The 22,620-nt window shown below is 48.5% G+C and overlaps 1 protein-coding gene across 4 annotated transcripts in view; it reads right to left on the reverse strand.

The window, feature by feature from the left end:
* Positions 1–22,620, reverse strand: part of FBLN2 (fibulin 2) — an 86,860-nt gene that overhangs the window by 23,157 nt on the left and 41,083 nt on the right. For all 4 annotated transcript variants that reach the window (XM_063411346.1, XM_063411345.1, XM_063411343.1 and 1 more), the window contains exons 3-4: positions 5,681–5,792; positions 4,022–4,151 (exon numbers count right to left, since the gene is read on the reverse strand). In XM_063411346.1, the coding sequence (XP_063267416.1) occupies positions 4,022–4,151; positions 5,681–5,792 (242 nt within the window). The remainder of the gene's footprint in view (positions 1–4,021; positions 4,152–5,680; positions 5,793–22,620) is intronic.

The raw sequence follows: 22,620 nt of genomic DNA on the forward strand, positions 1-22,620 counted from the left end.
CAGAGAGAACCCCAGGCTGCTCAAACATTCACCCTGTGGAAAGGGGTCACACCCAGGACATGCAGGGCAGGATTCAGGCTGGCAACAGAAATCCAAGACCAGGGCAGTGCCCAGGAGGGAGATCCCTGACCTGGGCAGGGCAGGTAAGAGGGGCACTGTTGTAAGGAGTGTGGAAATGGGATCACTTTTCACCATTAGAAATCCCAGCTGGGCATTCCCCTTAATCCTGAGCCTGTCTCCAGCAGGGAGATGCCTCCACTGCCAGCTCAGAACTCAGAAACTTCTGCTGGGTCCCTTTTTTGGGAGAGCACTGGGTTGTTGAGCATTTCCCCCCTCAGTGCCCAGCCTGGCACGCACAGCCAGCACTGACGGCTGCAGCTGACGTTTTATGGCCCTGCTGCCTCATCTGAGCAATCCCCAGCATCACAAACAGCAGACATTACTCACATCTGCAAATATGCACAGCCATAAGGAGCTCCCTTCACGTGCCCAAATGCATTTGTGAAAAATTCACAGTGCAGGCCTTGAAGAGGATGAATTATTTTGCTCACTAAATAGGCTAAATTATCTTTTCAAAAGAACAGTAAAAAACCCCAAAAACCCCAGCAATAATGAATTGTGGCCATGCCAGAAAAGAGAAAATTCCTCTTGCCATCCTCCCCAAATCCAGAACCCTCAAATTCAAAATTTAATGAAAAAAAATTTCTGTTTTCTGCATTTTTAGTTTTAGCTCAGTTTTGTGACCTTCAATATACAAAGTATAAGAGGTTCAAGATAATAAATGTTTTTACTGAAGTACTGTAAAATATGCAGTATTTGCCTTGAAGACCCTGGCTTCTTTCAGTCACAGTTAGATTCACAATTTATCCCATGTGCAGGCATGACAGAGGGTGTTAAATCAGTCATACATCTTTGGGCTCACATATTTTCCAGGTGAAGAAAACTGTCTCATTTTCCAGTGGAAAAACCTGCTTGCTGAGAATTTTCTTCTAAAATGCAAAAATTGGAATCCCTCTGACCTTCTGTTAGCTGCTTTTTGAACTTCCCAGGAGTTCTACAACTGATTTAATAGCAAATATGACTATTTTTACCTTGAAATTGAGAAACCCACCTTGAGAACCATTCTTTGGTTCACAGCTTTCTGCATTCCCCTCAAAACTAGCTTAGCTGGAATCCTGCATAATTGGATTTACCACGGTGGAGTCTCCATCCACTAGGAAAGATCCCTAAGCCTTTGCTTTTTGTGTTAGAGTAAACAACAATTAAAGCACCCTAAGATGAGGTTGATTTAGCACAGGCTGAACTCCAGGATCTGAAAAAGCAGCACTGCCACGTTCACCTTGAAGCAAGAGGTAAAAACATCTAAAATGCCTGAAGACCTAGGAATGTTTGTAACCTGGAGGTAAAACCCTGGCTTTTGGCAGGACAGTGTAAATATCTTGCTGGGGTTTGGGGCAGTTAAAGAATCTTTCCACATTCAAGATAAACTTTTTTGATTTATGCCACAGCATTTACTAAGAGCACACGGATCAGGGCAAACACCACTCTGGACTGTCAGCACCTTCTGCCAGATCCCCTCTGAAACAATGTTAACCCGTAATAAAGTTAGAAAACCTTTCTGGTAATACAAAGCATTAGACAGCAGAACAAAGTTGGATTATTTTGTATTACGGCAGTACCTACTGCAATGCTAAAGTAATATAAAGTCTCAACAGTCCCAATATTTATTGGTTTTTTTCAAGCAGTAGCTGCAGTGACTCAAGGGCTAAATGAGCTAAACAAGTGAGTGAAGCTGTTCAGTAACTTTACTGTCCCAGATGGTTTATCCAAGGGAAAAAGCCCGTGGGGGCTGGCAGGAGGAACCATTCAGGGGAGTATTTTGTACTGGTGTCAGCTCAGGCAGGAGTGATGGAGCTGTCCCTCCCCAGCCGTGCCTAAGGAAGGGGATTGGACTCAGGGTGACTCCACAGCCTCTGCCCGGCATGCCAGGGGAAAACCCAACAACAACAATGCCAGGGGAAAACCCAACAACAACAATCCCGTCACATTTCAGACACATTAATGTCTCCTCCCCAATGCACAAAGTCCCCTGTTACTCTAAGGATAGGCTTCAGACCCAAATTAACCATGGTTCTGAAGATGACAAATCAGCACAGCTAATTACACCTCAGACCCTGCAGTGGATGTCCACTTCCCTGCTTCTCCAGTGAACAATTATCTGTGAGAATCTGCCATGGACAAGAACAGATAGGACTAATCAGGTTCCTGCTGAGCCCACGGGAGCTGCACTTCAGCTGAGCTATAGCTGTGTAAATTATGATCAGAGGGAAATGAATTCTGAAAGGCAGTGTGCTGGAGAAAACAGGACAAGCGAGCTGCTGAATCTTCAAACTGGTTTAAATTGGTTTGGCTCCACTGGTTCTCAGAAAGCAAATCTCATTTATCTAAGCAGAGGCTGTGGCTCAGGATTTGTGATTTGTGCTGTCCATTAATGGTTTGCCTTTATTCATGAACAAAAGCTTCCATCATCATCTAAGTGCTCGTTCCTCTAGTCCAGCACTGTGTAAATTGGGAAAGGGGGCCACAATTCAGCACTGGAGCCAAGCAAACTGCCCAGTAATGGGTTTCACATTACATCTTCAATTAAGTTTTTGCCCCACCATTTTCTAAATTCTTCTACACTATAGATATAAAAACTAAAATGGACTTTTTGGCTACTTCCAAAGCGAGGAAGCAAAAGCAATGCAGCCAGTTAGGTCTATGAAATGGAGATGGAAATTAATTCAAAACAACATTACCGTGAAGTTTTAAAAGAGGCTGCAAACAGAAATGCCAACAGCACCACTTCACTGCCACATTCCTGCAGCTTCATCTTTCCTGTGCCCCAGGGCAATGCAGGAACAAACCCTGCTGAGGGCAGGCAGTGAGGACACCTGACACACCTGCAGAGGCAGCAGAGCAGCTCACCTTGAGGAGCAGCTCACCTTGGGGAGCAGCTCACCTTGGGGAGCAGCTCACCTTGGGGAGCAGCTCACCTTGGGGAGCAGCTCACCCTGCAGAGCAGCTCACCTTCCAGAGCAGCTCACCCTGCAGAGCAGCTCACCTTCCAGAGCAGCTCACCTTGAGGAGCAGCTCACCTTGGGGAGCAGCTCACCCTGCAGAGCAGCTCACCTTCCAGAGCAGCTCACCTTGGGGAGCAGCTCACCTTGGGGAGCAGCTCACCCTGCAGAGCAGCTCACCTTCCAGAGCAGCTCACCTTCCAGAGCAGCTCACCTTGGGGAGCAGCTCACCTTGGGGAGCAGCTCACCTTGAGGAGCAGCTCACCTTGGGGAGCAGCTCACCCTGCAGAGCAGCTCACCTTCCAGAGCAGCTCACCTTGGGGAGCAGCTCACCTTGGGGAGCAGCTCACCCTGCAGAGCAGCTCACCTTCCAGAGCAGCTCACCTTCCAGAGCAGCTCACCTTGGGGAGCAGCTCACCTTGGGGAGCAGCTCACCTTGAGGAGCAGCTCACCTTCCAGAGCAGCTCACCTTCCAGAGCAGCTCACCTTGGGGAGCAGCTCACCTTGAGGAGCAGCTCACCTTCCAGAGCAGCTCACCTTCCAGAGCAGCTCACCTTGGGGAGCAGCTCACCTTGGGGAGCAGCTCACCTTGGGGAGCAGCTCACCTTGGGGAGCAGCTCACCTTGGGGAGCAGCTCACCCTGCAGAGCAGCTCACCTTGTGGAGCAGCTCACCTTCCAGAGCAGCTCACCTTGGGGAGCAGCTCACCCTGCAGAGCAGCTCACCTTGAGGAGCAGCTCACCTTGAGGAGCAGCTCACCTTGGGGAGCAGCTCACCCTGCAGAGCAGCTCACCTTGGGGAGCAGCTCACCCTGCAGAGCAGCTCACCTTGGGGAGCAGCTCACCCTGCAGAGCAGCTCACCTTGGGGAGCAGCTCACCCTGCAGAGCAGCTCACCTTGGGGAGCAGCTCACCTTGGGGAGCAGCTCACCTTCCAGAGCAGCTCACCTTCCAGAGCAGCTCACCTTGTAGGACGAGCCCACGCAGGGGTCGCTGTCCTCGGGGCCGCACGTGTCCCCCTCCTTGGCGGCCACCATCCCGGCCAGGCAGCTGTTCTCCCTCACCGTGGACACGCAGCACTGCTTCTGGGCAATCCTGCAAGGGCCACCACACTGTCACACAGCCCTGGGCACAGGCCACCACACTGTCACACTGTCACACAGCCCGGGGCACGGGCCACCACACTGTCACACAGCCCTGGGCACAGGCCACCACACTGTCACACTGTCACACAGCCCGGGGCACGGCTCTCTGCCACGCTCTGGAATACCCCAGTGCCACCTCAACTATCCCACTTCTAACACCTAAACATGTGCAGAAGGCCATCCTGGCAGAACAGGGATTAATTTTTTTAATTAGTATCTACTTTGTGTCTATCCCCTGGACCCCTGGCAGTGTCCCTGGCCAGGCTGGACAGGGTTGGAGCAGCCTGGGACAGTGGGAGGTGTCCCTGCCATGGCAGGGGGTGGCACAGGATGAGCTTTAAGGTCCCTCCAACCCACACCAGACTGGGGGTTTGTGATTCTCTTTCTTACACTCTCCAGGCACTGAGCTGAGCTGGAGCAGGCTCTGGGGAGGACTTGCAGGGCTCCAGCACGGGCAGTGCCCTGCACAGGGGCAGGGTCACCAGCTCTGCCCACTGGCACTGCTCCCAGGGGCAGCAGCAAGGTTTTGTCCTTGCTTTCCAGGCTCTGAGGCCACATACTTGAATACTTTTTTACATAGAATGTTTTCTTTGGACACAGTATTTGTAGGTGGGCTTCAGTTTTTAAAACAGGGACACAACTGAGATTTTTTAAGTCAGACAACCGAACCCCTGATCTCTTACTCCTTCAAATCCCAGGAAGTTCAAGGGACTGAAACATTTAGGATCAGCCTTTTTCATCTAAAAGCAGCCTCAGATGTGCAGGTGCAGCTCAATAATGTACTGGATTTGCACCCCCTCAGGCCGAGGCTGGAATTTTTAATGTGCCTTTCCTTCCCAAAGTGTTGGTGTGTGCCAGCTCTGTCACACCACACCCCAGCAGGAGGATCCCAATCTCCATTCACTTCAGAAGGGTGCAGGGTGCCCAGATTGATAAAAGGAATTTGCCAAAGTTTTTCAATGCTCTAAATGACGGGATCAGTCTTTGAGAATGTGAGTCTGGGGTGAGTTTGTCTTTGTCCCTCCCCAGTGGCTGCTCCATCCTGCTGTGCAGGGGGACCCTGGCCCCTGTCAGAGCCTGCTGGCAGCAGCCACAGGAGCAGGCTCCAGCACAGGCAGGGTTCCTCACAGAGGGCAGTGAACACATCCCTCAGTGCATGGACAATCACTGCATGCAGCACCTGCCCAGGGGAGCCAAGCTCTGCCCTCCCTTTTACCTGCAGCTCCCAGAAAATGGGAACAGAAAGCTGTGCTCTGCTCACCGGAGAGACAAAAAGGAACCTTAAAAAGGTTTGGTTTAGATTAGGTTCTGGGCAAATGGAGGGGAAATCCTGGCTTCTAATTAGCCATGGGTATTGCCAGTCTACAAACCAGGAATGACACAGTTCACACTCTCCCAGACAGCCCAGAAGTACATTGGATTTCTTCTCAAGGGCCACTCTTTATGCTAACTGAGAATGTTCAGCTTCCCCTTACGTACCTGCAGATATCACCATCCATTCCACTTACAGGGATTTCTGTGCACTCCCCGTTGTCTATGGCCCACTGCTGGCCAGCCCCACAGCAGCTCTCAATCAGCTCCTTCGTGGAACCTGCACCAAACAAACACACAGGGTTGGGTTATTTTGTATGGAATGCATCTGCTTTAACTCTGCTTCTTTATTGAGATCTTTAAAATAACCATAGTTCAGAGTGAGCATTTTCCCTTTCTTTCCACATTTTGTTTGGTTACAGGGAAAAAAAATAAGGCACAACTGATACCTGAAACATCTTGACACAACCTGGTGATGTCTTCCAGGGGGAAACAGATGAAAGAAATTAAAATTTTTAAATGCTATAGATGACATAAATGGTTTGAAGAAAACTGCATATTTGACAGCTCTGGACAAAATCCCTGAAAAATCACACTTGATGCAAGATGATTTAGTCATTATGCTGCTGTAACAGTGCCCTCACTACAGGCTGGGTTAGCATAGAGTGCCCCAGCCTTGGAGGGTTCAGCTGGCTCAAAAATGCACTGTAAAGGGTTTGGGAGATGTAATTCTGACTGTGACACGCTGGCACTAAGATGCAGAAGGAGAGATGGACATGGAGAATGCTGCTGTAGCTCCCACGTTGCTCCCTGTGGATTTCCACCGCAGATGTAAATTTGCAGGTGAGACAGGATTTTGCTGGATCCTCTGCACTGACCTAGGGCTCTTTGTTCTCTGCAAGCCTTGGGGAGGAACAGCCCAGAGCACACCTGGGCCACTGCAGGGCAGGGGTTAATGACCAAAGGCATTTGTGTCCCCAGCCCTGCTCACACCCTCAGGCTGTGCAGTGCTTTCATTTCCTACAGCACAGTAACAATCCTAAAACATCCCTGAGTCCTGAGAGCTGTGCTGGGTGTGAGAGTAGCTCTGTGACATTGGAGGGTTGATCTGTGCAGTTAAACTGGCAGGAAATACATCCAGCACCAGATAATTACAACACATAGCAATAAACCAGTGAAATTTTAACACAGTTTTAATTCACTCCCTCGGTGGAGACTCCATTCATTTTACCAAGTACTGAAATACATTTGTTGCTCTTGCTGGAACACGAGAACAGAGCAGAATTTAACTATCTATATTGCAGTAATCTACATGATTTATAATTCAAATAAAAGTGAGTTACTCATTCCTCACTGAAGATTCAATATCAGATTGCTCTGTTGAAGTGCCACACTATTAAACAGTCATATCTGCAAAATGTATTGCCTTTTGTTGTGATCTTATGAATAATTAAACCCAGAATGAAGTTATCATAAAATAAACAAACTACTGCATTTTATCTTCATCAGGAATTTTTAGAAACCTGGAATAACTCATAATAGGTCTCACAGACATTAGCATGGATTTATGATATTTTAATTCTCCCTTAGGAAGAACAAATATATACAACTGAATACATGCACAGGACTGAGGACCACAGAGCTTCTGTGCTGGATTGAGATTTTCAGCTCTGTGTGGAACAGACTTTGAAACACTGACACATTCAAACAGGGCTTTGTTTATTTGGGGCTTCCATGATATTAGCAGATTTAGAAGCAGATTTGCATCTGCTCATGGAAAACAAAGTAATTTTGTTTGAGAACTCTGTAATCCAGGTTTTTTTATATACTGTGTGAATCTTTGATACTTCCCGAAGTCATTTCACAACCCACCTGCTAAAGGTAATTTGCTATTTATAGATTTCTTCGCTAAGGGAAAAAAAACCATTAATTCACATCAGGCTGCACTACAAACAGCAGCAGCTTCCTCACTTGTCTGCAATTCAGAAATTCACCTCCTGCAATTATCACTGTGCATCGGTCTGAAGACAGGAACTACACAACATTTCGGCCTAATCTCAAAAATTTGTGTATTGTCTTTTAAAGACACTTGGAATTTAATTCAAGTATTTTGAAAAAACCTTTTTCCCTCAGAGAATTTTAACTCCTCCCTGCCCATGCTGTGCAGCTGTCCCAGGTTTGCCACGGACACAGGATACCCACACAGCCTGTACAGGCTGAGAATTTCAGTTTTCTGCTACAAAAATCTGCTGGGGGTGGGGGGTGTATTTTAAAAAGTTTAGTTGCAGCTCAAACTGAGGAAAACACACAATTAAAGGCTACTAAAATATTTCCTCCCACTGTGACAGTGAACCATAAGTTTGTTAGAGCAGTGCAGGAGACAAAGTGGATTTCATAAACTTTCCTCCCCTTTTTCCCTCCCAGTTTTGACAAATTATTTTTCCAGAGTAATAGATCATCACCAGCTCCAGAAGGTCAAGAAGGGATAGAATAACTCAGTTTCTTGCCAGAGCTTTTTTGACACTGAGGTTTCCCTGATTTGGCTTCACCCGAATGTCCACTCAGATCACTTCTCACCTTTAACACCTCCAATTTCGCTGCTTCCTTCCCCGGGTCTGCAGCTCTGCAGAGCATTTGCAGAGATTGAATAACTCCTGTTACTCACATGCCGTCCTTGGGGCCAGCTCCTGACAGCAGCTTCATCCCTCATCCCCTTCCAAGGGGTTCTTTTGTCCAAGCAGAAAGACAGACAAGCCCTAAGACATCAGCACTCCCTCCCTGAGCCTGGTAAAACCCTGGCACAGGGTGCCCAGAGCAGCTGTGGCTGCCCTGCATCCCTGGCAGTGCCCAAGGCCAGGCTGGACACTGGGGCTGGAGCAGCCTGGGACAGTGGGAGGTGTCCCTGCCATGGCAGGGGGGCCACTGGGTGGGATTTTAATCCCTCTGCACACAAACTCTTCTGTCAGTCCACAATTCCTCACACGATGGAGTAGCAGGGATAACCCATCACAGCAACCAACCCACCCAAACCTCCCACCCAAGAGAGAAGGATTATTTCCCCTTGTACTAAAAGTACTGCCGGAGTCTCAGATAGTAACTTCAACTTCAGAGAGACCCAAGCAAGGCAGACCCAGTGCAGGGGCCTGACACAATCACTTGACTGCAGGCAGAGGTGAAGTTCAAAGCTGGCATTAACCCCCAAACCAATTATCTGTGAGGCAGGGAAAGCCAGAGCACTGCACGAATCCCCAGGAGGATCAGGGTGTCACTGCCAGCCCCAGGCACCCACATCTCTTCACTGCTGGCTTTAATTTAATAATTATTAATTTAATTCCAGCTGTTAATTGCTGGATCAGCACTCACACGTGGGAGAGGCAAAGGTCATACTCCCAAAACTGAGCTGAGCTCTTGCTGTTATGATGGCACTTCCTACTCCATTCCCACACCTGAGGAAAGTAGTTTATCTGCCCCAAAACCACAGTATTTACACTTGCACCCAGCACATACACTTAACAAGAACTGCTTGCTCACACTGGAGAAAAATAAGTTGTATTTCCTTATCAACTACCTGCCTGACAACATAAAAGCACGTATTATGAAAAATAATGACAAAAAGCTCACAGAACAACTTGGTAGAGTTCTTAAAATATTGAAAAATAACTGTTTCCAGTGGGTTTTTTTCCTGCCCCAATCTCTTCACCATTTAAAGCTCTAATAAATAAATAACATAGTCCTGTGGCTTTACCCCTTAACAGGTTGTCATTTCCTATCTTATCAACAGCCTGAGAGGCTTTATTAAATCCCCTTATTGAATTTCACCATTTAGGAGTGCACTGTAACATGCTCTCAACTTGATTTATCCGGGATGGCTGGGAAGACATTTTAATGAGTAAGGTAAAGAGGAGAAGAACATTTATCTTGGCAAAGGCAGGGCAGGGGAGAATGACAACACAGCCCCCAAGCCAGCTGCTTTCACTCCAAGCTGAGCTATCACTTACGTCACTGGGGCTGGTTAAGCTCTCCCAGGACCTGTTCCCAGATAAATGAGCAGAGGTTTGACCCTGGGCAGGTTCCTGCAGGCTGCTCCAAGCCCCTCAGCCTTCAGAGTCTGACTCTGAATCCCCTGAAATGAGGGCAGGGTTTCCATGACCAAACCACAGCTCACTGCTCGGGATGGGGCTTTAACCCACGCGTCCTTCCCAGCCTGTGAGGCTCCTCTCCCTGGGAATGATGGAAAAGCAGACTGCAGGAGAAACAGGCTGAGCTGAGCCTTCAGCACACACCTCGGGGGTTCAATTCAGTGCCTCATCCTTCTCCACCCCCTCCTGAACCCCTCCTGCCGTGCCATCACCACAGCAGTGTCAGGGAGGTCCATCACACCCGGAGCAAGCTGCCCTCATTTTAAACCCCAAGCAGCAAAGTGCTCCTCTCTGCTCTCCTCCAAAGGCACCCGCGTCTCTTTGGGGACCCATCCCACCTCTCATCCACAACAAGCTCCTGTTCTATTGCCTTCACTCCCTGGGAAGCATCTGCTTTCTATTTCCACCTGAAAACGTTCTGTTTCCTACATTATTCCTTTTTCATGGATTCCTGATGCTGGCTTGCTTGGCAAAACACCGAGGGCCGTGCCTGCCCCCGGGCCCAGCGGATAACCCAGGCTGGATGTTGGTTTTACTGTGCACCATGCAATGCAGAATACATCAGCACAGCCCAGCCAGCCCTGCCTGGCAGGGTTTGTTCAAAGTGTGAATGAACAGCAACCTGATACTCCCTCTGGCTTCAGCTCTGGATAATCCCTCTAAGTCAAAACTTGTATTACCTGTGGCAGAGGCCACATAATTTCAACGATGTTTGGCCTATAACGTTTCCATGACAGCATCCTTTATTAGATCCAGGTTGAAAAAAGGAGAGGGGGGAACAACTAAATAAATTCTTTAACCCTTTTCACCAGCTACAAACCCAAGCAATTCCTCTTCCTGCTGTTCCAAAATGTGCCTCATTTTGCTGGATCCCTCTGCCTCGGAGTTTAAAGCAGAACAGTTCAAGCACCATCATCCTTCTACCAGTTACAATAACTCAGAGCAGGCAGAGTGTTTCTGCCCTTCAGCACAGTCCTGGCTGTGTTTTCCCCCTCAACCCTCCTTCCCCAGATATTGCACAGAGTGTATTTATGCTGGCTATTAACTTTCAAAAGAGCTGAGGCTTTGGAAAGCCTGGTTCCGATTATCCTGGTAATTCCTGTCTGAAGAATTTTATCTTGGGGAGAGCAAGCTCTTTGCATGATCTGTTCTGTGGCTAGGTAGGCTCCTTTCTTCAAAGCATTTCCACCAGCCCTGTTTAGTTTTAAAGTTAAATTTCAGAGGAACAGTGTTTACCAGGGAATGTAGTCAGGGACTGCCCCTCAGAGCACTTGGGAAAATCAGGCAGGACCACTGAATCTGCCAAGCACTTCCAGGCTGTTCCCAACCAACTACAAAATGAGCTGAGGTTGTAATGGTAACTAACTGCAAAACCAATATTCCTTCTTCTTAAAAAATAAAAAGGCAAACAAACATAAAGAAGCAAACAGAGGTGTGTGTAAGGCCTTCACTGAGCTTGTCTGCTCCCCTTACTTCTGAGTGTTTACCTACAGAAAAAACGCATTAATTTCATCATTACCCATTCACACCCACACACTGCAAGTTTAGGGACAGCCATCCATTAACACATGTTTCTGCTTTAACTTTTATAAGTTTAGCAGTGAAAAAGGTCTATCTTTGGACTGGGAGTGTTGATGAAGGACAAGCCAAGGCACTGTGCCATTTTAGAAGGTAAGGACAGAGCAAATGACACAACAGGAGCCATGCACACCTGGAGAAGGTAAGAACAGGTAGATAAAGACATGACAGTGGTCTGAACAGCCCCAGGAGTGCTCCTGACCAAGCCTGTGCCCTCCAGCTCTGTTTGGCTGAGCACTGCTGACAAAAACATTCTGAATAGCAGAGGAAGGAAACCTCCCAGTTTCATTGAGTTTCTAATTAGCAAGCAGGGATGCTTATGAACAGAAGAGTTGTTGCAGAGCTCCATCTCCTTATCTGGGAGCCTTCCAGGATTCCTTGCTAGTCCTTTCAGGTTTATAATCATAAATGACATTGTTCCTTTATTTTATGATGATGTTCTGAAGAGATCTCTCATTTCCTCAGGCTTTCCTTTATGAAGTTTTGTAATCAGGGTTTGGGCAGGAATTTCAGCAGCGCTGATTGTGGCCCAGGGCATTTCCTGGATCACTGACAGGCTGGAGGAGCTGCTGGCCCCAGTTGTGCCTGGATGCAGTAACCCCAGGGAGGTTTAAACTCTCCAGGATGCACCCAGGGCCAGAGCAGTTACTGTGAGGGAATTTCAGTGCGACACTGAAGTCAACAGCAACGGAACAAACCTCCATTTATCTCTTACAAAAGTAGGAGGAAATACTAATTCGAATGGGCTGATAATGATGTTTAGGCTGTTCCAGGGGAATTGAGCAGCCCCAGCAGGAAGCACAGCAGGAAATCTCTCCTTTGCCATGCAGCGTGCCTCAGAACCACAGATGTTTGGAAACAAGGGGGTTTAGTTCCCTAAGAAAGTAATGGTTTGGGGCAGAAATTAGGGAAATGGAGTTTTTAACTGCTAAACGAAGCACCTTGATGCTGTGGCTGTGGTTTCACACAGCAGGACTGGGGTGCTCCCTTTGCCCATTCCCACTTCAGGCTGTGGCTCCAGCTCAGACTGTCCCCAGTGCAGCCCAGTGGAGCCCCCAGCACACCCAGCTGACCCAGCTCCGTGGGGAGTGCTGGAACCCTGCACTGGGAATTCCAGAATTTCTGTGCTGCCAGGCACTGACCCCCAAGCAGACACTGCATTGACCTGAGGTGGAGAAGGCTCCCAAAATTGAGTGACAGCTCTGGGATTGTGGGTGTGGGGTTTGGATAGAAGTGTGTGATATCACAGGGTGCAAAACTCAGAGTTTAAGGGTTTAGAATACAGTAATAGATAAAAAGCAAGATGGAGGTTTTACAGCAGAGGCCAGTCCTCCTTTTTCACCTTCTTCTCCATGGGTCTGGGGGGTGTTTTTTCATTGAAAAGTAGAAAAGTCCTCATTGTAGCCACAGGTGGTTGTTACTGGGTTAAAAGTAAATTTAGGTGTCACTTCAGGAAGGACTGGGAGACACGTGTGGGGTGCCATGGAGTGGGACAGCCCTCCCTGGGGGGAATTCATTCTTCCTCACCAGGGACAGGGCCAGCCTTGGCTCGCTGCTGCTCCCAGCCCATGGATGCTCCTGGTGAGCTGGGAGCTGTTCCCAGTCCCTGCAGGACAGCAGCTCCCATGTGGAACAAGGGCCACACACAGGGGAGAGGGGAGGGACTGCTCCCCTCCACCCCAGAGCTGGAAATGTGGGTCACAATCTGACCTCTTTGCACTCTCTGTAAATCTGCAGTGAGGAAGAAGAGGGTGGAGGGAAGGTGAGATACATGAGGTGGTAACAGCACATCAACACAGAGCTCTGCAGTGTCTGCAGACCAAAACCAAAGCCTGAAAACCTTCTCACACCAGACAGGTGAGTCCTCATAAAAATGTGAAGTAAAATCTCAACATTTTCAACACATTCATGTTCTGGAAGGCCACTGACCCAACCAGCACAAGCTGCAGGTATCTATCTATCTATCTATCTTTTGATTTGAAGGATTTTCCACTCCTTCCCACAGACAAGATGAAGCTTTCTGAGCTCCAGGTGTCCCCAGGGCCCTGATGTCCACACAAGGTGATGGGAGAAGGTTTTCCTGCAGCAGCAGCACAGCTGGAGGCTGCAGAGCCAGGCCAGGGGCAGCTCCAAAGCTCTGGACAAGAACTCCGAGCTGTGCTCCCCCCAGCAAGGGTCAGGACCACCAACAGAGTGTACTGGCAAGGCTGCTTTTAGGGAGGAGTTGTTTGTTTATAAACTCTAGTAAAATGTGCTGCAACCACATTATAATGAAAGATTGGCTCTCTGGCAAAAGCCACTACCAGCCCTCTTGGGATCACAGGCTTTCTAGGTAATTTGTTACCAAAGCTCTCATGGAAAATACGAATATTCCATTGTCAATAGCAGAAAAGTGCCACCCACATGTTCCGGGTTAGGACCCCTCTCGTTAATCTTGTGGTGTGAGGCAGGGGCAGGGGCAGGGCTGTCACACAGGGGTGGCCACAGTGCCAAAAGCAGCAGTGACCCAGACAGAGTAACCCCAGCAGCCTTTCAGCACTGACAGTGCCATCTGTGTGCAGCTGGAGCCCTGCAGCTCCCACCCTCGAGGGTTTCCCCATTTCACTGCTGCTTTTCCTCTCTCCTTAGTCTTCTCCCTTTCCTACCTGCACACATTACCCCTATTTTTCATGACCCCTTTTCCTTATCCCTCCCTCTTAGGAAAATGCTTTTTTCCTGCATCTCTTCAGAAAATCAACAACAACAATTAAAAAAAATCAACAACCAAACAATTAAAAAACCAGCCTGACCCAATTCTTCACACTGCAATGCCTCCACTTTTGGCAACAAGGTTATGACTTTAAATTCTGAGGACAGGCTGACCTGACACCAATCAGAAGAGCTTCAAGCTGAGGATGCTTTCCTTCAACATGGCCATCATTTAAATCCCAGCAGTCTAACTCACAATAATCTCTCTTTATGCATATCTTGAAAATCTCCTCAATGCCTTAAGAAGTGTTTTGGCTGCTAGCAAGAGGTATCATTCCCATCTCTAAAGATATGTATAGCACAGCTCACGTCATCTTCACACCAGACACATCTCAGATGACTTCTTCCTTCCTTTTTCATCTCAGATAAACAAATGGGTCCATCATGCATCACCTTTACAGAATACTTTTCTCCTTTTTCAAAGCTGGACCCAAGCCAACATGCAGTTTGATATTTCTTTAACTGTTTTATCTCTCAGTAGTGGTAACCCTCACTTACCAGAGCTAGTGCAATACAAATTCCTCCTTCCAATCCTTCTCCCCATATAAGAAAAAGGGGATTTTTCACATTTTATCGAATCACAGAATCATTTTGGTTGAAGAGACCTTCAAGATCATCAAGCCCAACCCCAACCCCAAAACCCACATTGATTTTCTCTTTGTAGCTGGCAGGATCTGAGGAATGCAGGGATGATGGCAAAAGACCAGAATGCAGCAGAGCTGTCCAGCCATGTGTCCAGTTTGATCCACTCTCTACAGCTTAACCTGACGGTGTGAAAAATGAAAATCTGCCTTGTCTCTTAGCACATGGCATTTGAATGACATTGCTGAGGAATCCGTTTGTAAATCAATTATCACTGGGGTAAACGGAAGGAGAAAAAGGGTTAAAAAAAGAGCAATGCCCTGGCAAGAAGCCAACAAAAGTAAGAGCTACAGGTAGTACCACATTGCTGACTTCCTTAAAAATGGATATTGACCAAAAATCCCCCACACTTTACAGACTATTCTGTGTTTCTTTAAAGATATCTGAGGATTTGCACAGCCAAATATGCCTGTGCCTGTAAAACAGAGAGGAAGCTGCACAACTCGCCCATTTCCATCTCCTTAACCCAATACTCATTTTCTTTTCCTGTTTCCCATAGGATTTCACAAGCTGCAGAAGACAGAAGTGGGTTTTTACCTGCAGGGATTGATGCTGCTCATCACAGAGGTAAGTCATTTTGTGTACATGAATTGTTTGTAGGAAGAGCAGCCTTAGAGCTGAGTGAGAGCTGACCCAGGGGTGCTGAGCACCCCTCCATCAGCCCAGCCTCTGCTCCACAAGCCTCATGGCAGCTTTAAGCCCTGTGTGATGAAATGCTGGTGCCTTTCCCAGACTGAAAGAAAAGAGAATTAGCTTTTCCTTTTCCTCCCTGGCTGAAGAGCCTGGCTGAGTGACCCTCCATGTGAGCATGCTAAAGTGCAGGCAATTCACACAGTCCTGTGCAGGCCTCCCTGCTGCTCACTGCTGCCTCAACCCTGTGCCCTCCACAGGCTTTGCAGCAGGCACCTTCAGCTTCAAATTTCTATTTAGAAAAAGAAAAATCACAAAAACAAACAAAAAACCCACAACAACAACAACACAACACCAAAAAAACCCCACCAAAAAATCACAAACAAACAAAAACAAACCAAGCAAAAAAAACCCAAAAAAACCCCAAACCCCAAAAAAACCTCCAAAACAAAACAACAAACCAACCCCAAAACGAACAGCTGTTGGGGGACCCCCTGGAGGAACACAGGTTCTCTCTGCTCTTCTGGCCTTTTCCCTCCCACACCTGGTGTGAAGGAGGAATGCCCCAGGGAGCTGCACGTCTCTAAACCCTCCAGTTTCGTACCCTGTGCTCAATTCAGAGCCTGGGGGAGGAAGAGCAGCATTGCCTGGCTGTGAGGTGCCATCCCCCAGGAAAGCTGGAGGCTCTGGCACAAGGAGCCGTGGAATCATTCAGGCTGGAAAGGCTCAGGGTCAGCCCAGCCCACGCTGCTCCCCCAGGGCAGAGCCCTGTGCCACAGCTGGAACATGTCCAGGGTCACTGCACCACTGCCTGGGCAGCCTCCTCCCATGCCTGACAAATCCTTCCACAGAGAGATTTCCCCTAATCCCAACCCTCAGCCTCCCCTCCAGGGTGGAGGGGATGCTCCCTGAGCTGCTGTGGAACCTGGAGCAGCCAGCACTGAGAGCACAGAGCTGCATCCAGACTCCTGCAGTTCTGCTCACTTGTCAGACACCTTCAGCTGCAATGTGCAGGGTTTCAGCAGCACTTAAATCCCAGCTAGTTCATCAGTTAATGAACCACTGTCACTGCCCACACAGAAACACCACGCTGCTCATCCTCTGTTTCAGTCACAGAAAAATCCCTCTGTTTGCCTTGGCCCTCCCAAAACCAGGATTACAGTGTCACAAGGCAACCCCTTACAGGGAACAATTTCTTCCCAATATCTAACCTAAACTGCTTTCTTTCAGTTTAAAACCATTTCCCCCTGTCCTATCACGATCTACTCAAGTGGAAAGTCACTATTCATAGAGCTGAAAATCATTCAGGGGCTCGTTCTGGCTGCAAAAATTCCATCAAGCAGCAAATACACAGTAAAAGAAATATCTCTAAAGAGAAAGGTTCTTATCCTTCTTTCAGCTGGGGTATTTAAACTCAAGCACCATTAAAACCAGTGGGAACTACCACAGCAGGCTGATACCTATCCAGGAGATAACAACTTCCATTTGTAAAAACAAAGCCCTGAAGTGACAACCCACAGTTTTAGAGTGACAGAGAAACCTGCTTATCTGCTCATTAAAAGACAATTCAGGAATGAATTCCTCATTCTGATGAACCAAATTACCAGCAAACAGAGAGCTGTTAAATGCTACTAAATAAATCTCTGCGAGCCTCAGACTCTTATTTTCTTGATTGCATATGTAACAAATACCAAGAGCTCGAGGTAATACAATATGCAAGAGGACTGAATCACTTTTTGGCTGTCGGAAAGGAGATAATTTAAAAATGTTATGTAATCCTCACAGACTGACAGCTGAGGTAACCACCTCATGACAATCTATCTAAAGAACTATATGAAGCGTGGCTCTGTCCCAAAACTCCCCTCTCTGTCATCATTCATTCAGTGAAAACTCTCATCCATGTGCAACTTTTAATACTGGAAACTGCTCTCAGGATGGAAAGGAAAACTTTGCCCAAATGTGAGCTAAGAAGCTTAAATAACTGCCAGAAATAAGTGGAGAAGTCAATTAAAAGTAAAGAGGCTGTGCTGCAGTGAGTCCCAGGTAGAGCCTGTGGGGCAGGTGCCAGCAGGGCAGCTCCATGGCAGTGCCAACTCCATGGGCTCAGCCTGAGAAATGCAAGCCCCACACAACCAATTCCATATTCCTGCACCCTTTGTTGAACACCAGGTGCCCTTTTGCTCACAGGAGGGTGAGCATGACTTCAGAAAGGAAAAGGAAACTCCCCTGCACAGCCCAACACCACCCAGGAGCTGAGAATGCACCTCCAGCCCAAACCTCGCCTGCAGCAGCAGGACAAGAAGCAGAGGGAAGTCTTAAAAATCTATTTATGGCCAGGTAATTCTGATGAGAGTTACACCTGGTAACTCCTGCAGCCTCCTCTCCTTCAGCCCAAAGGCAGAGGGCCAGAAAAGGCTCTGCTGTGCCCCCAGAGCTGCCAAACATCTCCCCTGGCACACAAATGTCACACCAGCCCTGCCCCAGCTCTGGGGGCTCTGAATCCACACTGGCACATTCTGCATGGACCTTCTGGCACCTCAGAGCACTGCAGCCCTCCAAGCTCCAACACAAATGTCTCTGAACCCTGTGGGTTTGCTGCTTATTTCACCACTCACCATCAGCCTTCTGGAAACTTTCTATTTCCCTATAAACCTCAGCAGCAGCAGCTCAGCCCTTGTTCCTGAGGTGGCAGCTGAGGCACAGTCCCCATTTAGACCCTAGCACCTCATCACTTTTAACCAGTTTAATTAAGTTTAATTGAAGCTGTAGGAGGCACACATCACATTGGGAATGTTTCATACAGGCAACCACTCACTGAAAACCTGACAGGGACAAAGCCTGGTTCCTCTCACAGACACAAACAAGGACAGACACACACATTTCTGCAATCTGGGCTTCTCCATTCCAGACTCAAGACTTCAGACAACCTGATAATCTGAAGTGTGGATTTCTGACCAAAAACTTGTTAAAAACTGGAGATAAATTTACCAGCACAGCCAGGAGCACCAGTCATTTTTAGGCTGGGGGGAGGCTGGGGTGCTGTGCAGGCACACACTGCCAGAGCTCCACAGCACTGGGAGGAGAGGCTGGCACAAGGAGCTGAGTCAGGCAGGGAACACAGCCTGGGAGCATCTGCAGAGCAGCACGGATGAGAGCTCTGCTGGGTGAGTCACCAGAGACGCAGGAAATGAGGATTACTCAAAACAGGAACCATTATCAGAGCAACATCATGTTTTATAATGGGAAATTAATGTTTTATTCAAGTGATATTTGCTAGATATAATTCCTTGTATCCAGGAGAGTCTAGAACTCCAGCTCCACCTTGGATCTGATTTTCTGCCCAGTTCTGAACTCCTCCACAAGCCTTGATTGGGCCTTTTCACAGGCTGGGAAGATGAATGGCATGAATGGGATTTATCACATTTAATGGGATGTAGATGTGGATGAACAGGGTTTGGGGTTTTTTTTTAACAGATAAAAGCTCCTTGGGAACAAACATTTATCCCAGTACACGGTATAAAAGATAAACAAGCACTCTAAAATCTCCTATAGACTTTGAGAAGGACTGAACCTCACAGGATATCCAGCTCCAGCCTTAGCCAGAACTGTAAACAGTTTAAGGGGGCTGGTTGTTGTCCACAGCCTGCAAGTAAACAAGCACTAATTCTCTATCACCTACAGAGCCAGAAATTGGAGGGGAAGCGTGACATGTTGCCAAGTGGGCACTTTTCAGTCAGATTCCTGCATCCCCATCATCCTCACCGAGCACTGCAGACCTGCCCTCTCCATCCCAAACCCACAAACGACCCCACAGACCCCAAAGGGAGAGGGACACACCTGCCCTCCCCACCCAAACCCCACAAATGACCCCACAGACCCCAAAGGCAGAGGGACAGATTGTTATCTCAAATTAGGCATTTGCAGAGCCAGCTGCACTTGTCCAAAACATCCATCCAAAGGGAGGATAGGGAGAAACGTTCCCAATTCCCTCAGGCGGGGCTCTCATCTGTGATAACCATATCCTTGAAAAGACCTCCATTCATTTCACCAAAACATTTGCCACATTATTTGCAGAGTTTTTTCACGGAAAGGAGATGAAAGGCTTAGTTGCCTTATCTGTAATTAGACGCGCTACTGCTACACATTCCTGGGACAGATAAACCAAATTTACCTTAATAGGGTGCTTTTATCCAGCTGAACTACTTTAAATTAGCTGCTGCTTTGTTGCACAGTAACATTTCACAAATAAAAACCAAACCCATGCCAGGAAAGCAGCATTCCATGGTATTTTTCCCAGTTCTGTAGACCTCCCAGGGCAAAAAAAAGGAGGAAAGCGTTTTAAGCATGAAGGATTTTTCCCTTCCCAGTCTCCAGGCCCCAGCAAAGCCTTGCTGGAGCTGCCTGGTGACACCAAACCCACGCAGACATGCCCATCCTGAATCCCTGCAGCACAGCTGCTCTCTGGGGCTCCTCCAGCCCCTCCACGCTGGCTGCGGAGGACACACTCCAGGCTTGGGCCAGACCTCTCTTTTCAATTTGGAGAAGTGTCTATGGCAACTGTGGGGCTATTTTAAACCATTCCTATCTAGCCACCTCCAGGCTGAATGTTAAAGAGACAAAAAAACCAAAAAACAACCCAGCCCACCCCATCAGGCGCTCCTCTAACAGCCCAGGGCGTGTGCCAGAGCAGGACACTCCTGTCTGCTCCTCTCCCTTCTCTGCAGAACATTCCAGCAAGGCTCCCTTTGCCCTCTGCAGTGACTCCTGTGGGTCACAGCAAGAGAAATGCCTGGGTTTGGCTCCCATCCCCTCAGGCTGCCTGGTTCCTCCTTGGTTCTTCCTTGTTGCAGTGACTTTACATACCCCAGGTACACCAAGGAGAACTGCTGGGAAAGGTGTTCCAGACCCTGGGAAAGGTGTTCCAGACCCTGCTAGGGCTGTTCCAGATCCTCCTAGAGGTGTTCCAGACCCTGGGAGAGGTGTTCCACATCCTCTAGGGCTGTTCCATATCCTCCTAGAGGTGTTCCAGACCCTGGGAGAGGTGTTCCAGACCCTGCTAGGGCTGTTCCAGATCCTCCTAGAGGTGTTCCAGACCCTGGGAAAGGTGTTCCAGCCTGGCCTTGGGCACTGCCAGGGATCCAGGGGCAGCCCCAGCTGCTCTGGGCACCCTGGGCCAGGGGCTGCCCACCCTCACAGGGAAGGATTCCTCCCAAACATCTCATCTAAACAGTAAAGTCTAATGAATAGCTTTTATTTTGCTCTCTCCTTACAGGGTGGGTGGGTTTGGTTTGATTTTAAGCATTTGAGATTTAGTTTTTCTCTCTGAGGAATACTGTGAGTCTCCTTTTTTCCTAAAAAACATGTTTTTAATGGAAGTTGATGGCTTGGGGCAGCCACAGGACTCCAGGGAACAGACCCTTACAAATAACCTCAAACATCAGGTTATTTGAAACATGTTGTAGAATTTGGCACTCCTTTAATTTTGTAGGTGATGTCCAAGGCATACATTTCCATGCTGAGAGGAGTTTATTCACCTTCTTTACAAGCACAACACCTGAGAAGCAACTCTAACCTCATCCTAGATTAACGCTCTCCCTCGTTCTGAACACGACTTGCTACAAAAGGCAGAAATCTGTCCAATTAATCAATCTGCACAATGGCAGTAATGGAAGGAGCATCCAGGAGTGTTGCAGCTCTGCAGGAAGCCAGGTGCAGCCTGTTTACACAGCCCTGTTATCAGGCCACAGTCACAACTGCATCTGCTGTGCTGTGTTTGCTTTGCAAACCAGGCTCTGCTTTGCATCCCTCTGAGGATTTTCTGAGCCCCGGGGCTCAGCTCAGCTCCCAGGCAAAGGCTCCCTGTGTTTGTGGGGACACCTCCCCTGGTGACCTGCAGTGACAAACCCCGGGCTCTGCAGCACCACAGGGACATGCAGGAATTTCCCTCTGCCTCCATGCCCAGTGTTCACTCTGAGGCAGCCAGCATTCCCCCAGCCCTACACACACCTGTGGAGCAGCTCTGCCTCTTCTCAACTCCTGCAAGGATTTGATTTTCAGTTATAGAAATTATGGCAACAGCCATCTCTGCTGCAGAACTGAACTCTCCCCTGCCTGACAGACCGGTTCAGGAATGTGTTAGGAGCTATTTTAGCACCTGACAAAGGTGGATTTTTAGTCCTCACAAGTAGTTAAAAGTTGCTCAGCAGCTTGAAAGTTAACAACCAAGTCTTACTGCCAGGGAATAAAAAAAGAGGGCAAACAAGACAAAGGCACTTTCCAGCCTCAGCACAGCTCCCCAGCACACAGCTGGAGGCTCCTTTGCACCTTTTTTAAGGCATGTGACACCCAACAGAGTCACACACACGTGCTATCAGTGTTGGCTGTATTTCCTATTCAACCTGCACGCTGTGGGTGATGTCTGTACTGAGCACAGCTCTGGCTCTGTTCTGGACTCTGATGTCTGCACTGAGCACAGCTCTGGCTCTGTTCTGGACCCTGATGTCTGCACTGAGCACAGCTCTGGCTCTGTTCTGGACTCTGATGTCTGTGCTGAGCACAGCTCTGGCTCTGTTCTAGACTCTGATGTCTGTGCTGAGCACAGCTCTGGCTCTGTTCTGGACCCTGATGTCTGTGCTGAGCACAGCTCTGGCTCTGTTCTGGACTCTGATGTCTGTGCTGAGCACAGCTCTGGCTCTGTTCTAGACTCTGATGTCTGTGCTGAGCACAGCTCTGGCTCTGTTCTGGACTCTGATGTCTGTGCTGAGCACAGCTCTGGCTCTGTTCTAGACTCTGATGTCTGTGCTGAGCACAGCTCTGGCTCTGTTCTGGACTCTGATGTCTCCACTGAGCACAGCTCTGGCTCTGTTCTAGACTCTGATGTCTGTGCTGAGCACAGCTTTGGCTCTGTTCTGGACTCTGATGTCTGTGCTGAGCACAGCTCTGGCTCTGTTCCATAGTCTGAGCACAGCTCTGGCTCTGTTCTGGACTCTGATGTCTGTGCTGAGCACAGCTCTGGCTCTGTTCTGGACTCTGATGTCTGTGCTGAGCACAGCTCTGGCTCTGTTCTGGACTCTGATGTCTGTGCTGAGCACAGCTCTGGCTCTGTTCTGGACTCTGATGTCTCCACTGAGCACAGCTCTGGCTCTGTTCCATAGTCTGAGCACAGCTCTGGCTCTGTTCTGGACTCTGATGTCTGTGCTGAGCACAGCTCTGGCTCTGTTCTGGACTCTGATGTCTGTGCTGAGCACAGCTCTGGCTCTGTTCTGGACTCTGATGTCTGCGCTGAGCACAGCTCTGGCTCTGTTCTGGACTCTGATGTCTGCACTGAGCACAGCTCTGGCTCTGTTCTGGACTCTGCACACCCCTCACGAG

The sequence above is a fragment of the Prinia subflava genome, chromosome 14 (assembly GCF_021018805.1).
Source record: "Prinia subflava isolate CZ2003 ecotype Zambia chromosome 14, Cam_Psub_1.2, whole genome shotgun sequence".
Lineage (NCBI taxonomy): Eukaryota > Metazoa > Chordata > Aves > Passeriformes > Cisticolidae > Prinia > Prinia subflava.